The sequence below is a fragment of the Morone saxatilis genome, unplaced genomic scaffold (genome assembly GCF_004916995.1).
Source record: "Morone saxatilis isolate NCDOM2014 unplaced genomic scaffold, NCSU_SB_2.0 Contig1, whole genome shotgun sequence".
Classification (NCBI taxonomy): domain Eukaryota; kingdom Metazoa; phylum Chordata; class Actinopteri; family Moronidae; genus Morone; species Morone saxatilis.
In genome coordinates, this window is record NW_023339651.1 from 18,916,895 (window position 1) to 18,921,835 (window position 4,941).

The following is a 4,941-nucleotide window of genomic DNA, read 5'->3' on the forward strand; positions in this document are numbered from 1 at the left end:
AGCAGGTCTAGACTAAACTCTTTATAACATTAGAATAGAATAGAAATAGAAAATATCTTGACAGCACAAACATGACAGACAGTGGATTAACAGTGTTATGAGTCGGTGTTTAATCGGCGGATATCGGTCCACCAAAAAGCATAATTTTAATGAGAAATGTATTATTATTATAAAACTGCTTGCTTCTCATTCAAACGGTCTTCCCCCACTAAAACAATACAGCTAACCAACTGACTGATGAAAATGTACAGTTCAAAATGTGTCTTCATAGATTATATTGATACTGAATTGACAAGAAGACTGTTGACATATGAAGCCCTTTATCTTGTGTTTCTAGGATTATGTGTTCTCATGGACACGATAAGAATTTTTAAAATGTCTTATTTCTTAAAGGGAGTTTGGCATGATATTTTGCCCTGGTGGAAAGTGTGCCAGGACCCAGTTTTTAGTATTCTTGTTTAGCCTATACTTGTAATGGTGATGATAATGAATATATCCACAATTATACATAAGCACATGTCTGTGTACGTTTATATCTCATATGCGTTTGGAACTGTTTTGTAAATGAGGACACATCTGCCACCAATAATTTAAAGCTACAGTAGGTACATTTTATGAAAGTAACCTTTTTCTCAAATTTTTTTTTACTATATGCTGACAGTAGTACGTGTGCATGGGGAGCTTTGTTTACTGTATATATACAATTTATGTGTGTTGAGAATACAGCATGTATGTGCATGTGTGTCGGCATTATGTTCTTACTCCCCTACACAAGGTACATACACACGTACTAAAGCAGACCAGTGCAAGGTATTCTACTTACCCATGTTTCAAATCTACTTGAACTTTCAACACAGTAAAAACTCTGAGGTATGACAGTGACAGTAATGATGATACAACAGGAATAAAGAATACAGCAAGAATAAAATCCTGTGAGAAATTCTTTTATATTTCAGAATTTGACAATCATTAAAAGCAATATAATTGAGGAGCTATTCAATCCCACAGTATTGCTACAGGCTATCAGAAGCCCACATCAGTTGAACCCTGCTAATTACATTTCTCCCACTGAGAGTCTGGCAGGCCTGAATTGAAAAAAAAAATGCTGAAGCACAAACTGTGTGTGACCTCTCCTATCGCTTCGCCGCAGATGCTCGCCCTTTTGAACACCCTGCTCTTGTCCTTTGTCCTGCAGTGCCGTCCTTCTGGGGGCTGGTAAACTCTGCCTGGAACCTGTGCTCAGTGGGGAAGAGGCAGTCGCCAGTCAACATCGAGACCAGCCACATGATCTTTGACCCTTTCCTTACGCCCATAAAGCTGAACACAGGCGGACGCAAGGTAAGGACACGCAAACACTCCCGTACACCGTTGGCTTGATGGATGCTGGGGCTTTGTTGTCCCTCTTTTTGTTGCAACTCTTAAGACGTCGCAGTACACCGCTCTGGTCCTAGTTGCTATTGTGTTGGTTGCTGTTTCAGTGCTATTGTAGTTTGATAAGGTGTGTTTCCCTGATCGATGATCCTGACTGCTGTTTGTGTTGGCAGACAATGTGAGCTATTTGTACAAGGAACCCTCTCCTGGAGATAAAATACAGAACAACCACCTATTCAGAGATGCACAATGCTAGTGTTCTGGTTCAAGGAAAGCCTTAACATTATCTTAAGGGCTTTACAGATGAAATCCCGCAGCCTTACAGCAGATTAGTCGAGCATATTGTTTATTATTTTCTCCTGTACAGTGGTGCACCAAGGACAGTGTGTATCAGAAATCTGTTCCATCCTGGGCCATATGACAGCAGCTAATTGGGAAGCCATCACAGATGGCTGCTTTCAAAAGTGCACAGTTGCATGGTGAGATTAACGTTATGATTAGTTTATGTTTACATGCCAGCAGTGAGCACAGGGTTGGCCTTGGGCAGTGAGAGGGCATATAGGACGCATTGCAGTTTACCACCTATGGCACATCTAACATATCCAAAAATAGACCCTTGTTATGTCCTTGGACCCCCTATCTGATCCGATCTGGCCTCTTATTGGAGGAGCTGAGAATCAGATTGCAAATCTGTCCGCACTCAGAGAATGTAATAGAATTGGTGAGGAAACCCGTGATTAGAATAGTCACTCATACATTTTCTCACTGGTGTAATTTCTACTTGAAATGGAAATTAAATTTAACAATTCCTCTTTTTGCAAGGGCTCCCCTGCTGCTCCCTCAAGGACTCCACTTTGAGAGAAGCCACCCTGCAGTGTGTCCGGAGTGAGGACATCACTCACAATGGCACAATTTTACTGCCATTAGGATGAATCAGAAGGAAGCAGGGGGAGTTGACAGGGAAGTAAAGACTGCACTGTGTTACTTAGGGCTACGTCTCAAATATTAAGGGGCAATGTCATCCCTCTTGAGAAATGCTTCTGGACAAACAGTAAGAGATATGCCACATTGAGACTGTCCTTATACAGCATATATTGATGTTTTCTTGACAAGTGACCTCTTGCAGTCACGATGGTAATCACTGTTCTCTGAATAGCCAAAGCAGAAGCAGTGTGATGTTGTTGTACTGTTGGGGTAGATGGTCGATGCAACAAATGAGTAATACCTCGATACCAGAGACTACCGGTTACATCCTGTCCTTTTTAATGAACAACGGCATCACGAGCAAAGCTCTTGTGGTCTCAGTGATGAATACCCTTCCTTCCTTTTATTTCTTCACAATAAAAGCTTTCGTGAACCACTGTGAGGCTTGCACAACAGCAGGAAATGTTTGGTTTGCATTAGCAACATCTTAACACGGCAAACAGAGCTCTCATACAGCTGCAGAAGAGCGACTGCTTTACAAATGAGGCTGATGTCTGGAAGTCAAAAGATAAATGTGAAAAAGAGTGTGGGGAGGGAGTCCAAACCACAGAAGATTTAGTCAGATGCCACAAAAATACTGAGAGCTGAAAGTATTTAGATCTAGAAATAGCACATTGTCATCAAGCAAGCCAATTTAGTGCAAGACAGGGAAACACAGTGGCATGAGGTTCCTTAGTTTGAATCTGGCCAGGAACATTTGGCTGCATGTTATCCCCTTTCTCTCCTTGCATTTTCTGTCCATTTTTGTTTCCTAAACATAAACACATAAAGCGAAAATACCCCAAAAATTACTTACTAAAATTACTTTTTTTGTAGAGACTGTTAAAAGCTGACCCCAGTAGACCCTGCCACCAGATAGGCACACAGCTAAAGTGGACTATATTAAATGGTAAATGGACCTGTACTTGTATAGCACCTTCCTAGTCTTCCGACCACTCAGAGCGATTTAACACTACATACACAGAGTTATGGCAAAGCCAATCGAACAGCAACTAACGCACATTCATACAGATTCAAACAACTATGTACAGCATCGGGAGCAATTTGGGGTTCAGTATCTTGCTCAAAGATACTTTGACACGTGGCGGGAGGGGCCGAGGATCGAACCAACAACCTTCCGATTAGTGGACGATTTGCTCGGCCTCTAAGGTATTAGGCTTGCTATTAGTTGGCTAAACTTAACCAAACTTCATTCACACTCATAGGGTCATATGGGTTGTTTTGGACAGTGACAATTTAACTATTTCAGGTGTGAGGATTTGCTGGGTACTCTGTAGTTGAGGTATATACAAGAAATTCTATGTTGTTCTATAGGTTGTTTGCCCCCATCTTACCTGTATAAGCCTTTTGTGACCGATGACCAATCAGCAGGATCACACCTTTTGCAGCCCAGTCTCACACCAGGGTGTGTATTGTTTTGCCTCACCTAGATGTTAAAGGTGAAGTATAAAAAACAAAAAAGTCTGTGTCGTGAGGGTTGATGGATGGATGGATCCGTCAAACAAATAGGACTTTCACCCAGGCAACCACTGTTTGGGTCCTGTGTGAAACCAAAAACCAAATTTGACTTATTTTAAGTCATGTACGGAAGTTAAACATGCTTGTTAAGCTAACAATTTAAAGCCAAGAAAGATGGAAAGACACATCAAGATTATTAACATTTATTCTCAGCATTACTATTTAACAATCTGGAAATGAGACTCAACAATTAACTATCTTACTAACTTACTGCTCTGATTGGTTGTTTTTGTTCCCACGCAGTGGATTCTTGCAAATGCCATTAGTAGCGCTAGTAGGAGCCAGAAGAACCTGATTTTTTTTCTCAGATTATTTATCTGTTTCATGTACTTACCGGGGGTCAGGGGGGATATAGTGAAAGTTTTAGCAAAAATAAAAATTTTACCCTACCGCTTTTGTGGGTACCAACATAGGGGAACACGACACAAGAGAGGAGCATTTGAACCACCATATGGTTTAGGTTTTGAACAAAGCAGCTGGTTCCTTCGGTGCGTTGGAGCCTTTAACTGACCGTAACATACCCTTGAGGCTTGCACGGTTCAGGGGGTTTGGAATAGGGGCCTATATCATATAGCTATTTGTATATAGGGGGTGTGGCCTTAAAAAGAGGTGTGACCCTCCGCGAATGCTTTACATGGACATGAAAGTGTTAAGCGTCTGTTGCATATTATTGTCGGCTAACTGTGAATGATGTGGTTAAAGCAAAGTGTATTAGAAAAAAATGTCTACAAGCGCCCAGAGGAAGCAAATTAACACGCTTTTGTGGGTAGTATTGTTGTCATAACATAGAGGAGGGTAAGGTCCTCTTTGTTGTTTCGTGTTGTGGATGGCCTAGGTGTGATAATTGAGCTGCTTAAGAAAGTGATTGGGTTGAGGAGATAGGTATGAAGTAATAGGGTATATATGCAGATGAGGTGTATACCTTAGTATTAAATCTTCACAATTGTATGCCACCCTGATTGGCCTATAGTACAACACGCGGCACACACCAAAGAAAACCTGCATGGGATGGTGATTTCACGTTAACACGATGTTGAGGCTTAGGCAGGCTACAGTATTAGGGTAGGT

At 41.3% G+C, this 4,941-nt stretch overlaps 1 protein-coding gene across 1 annotated transcript in view; it reads left to right on the plus strand.

The window, feature by feature from the left end:
* Positions 1 to 4,941, plus strand: part of ca10a (carbonic anhydrase Xa) — a 219,089-nt gene that overhangs the window by 86,322 nt on the left and 127,826 nt on the right. The window contains exon 3 of the mRNA XM_035659240.1: positions 1,196 to 1,338. Coding sequence (XP_035515133.1) covers positions 1,196 to 1,338 — 143 coding nt within the window. The remainder of the gene's footprint in view (positions 1 to 1,195; positions 1,339 to 4,941) is intronic.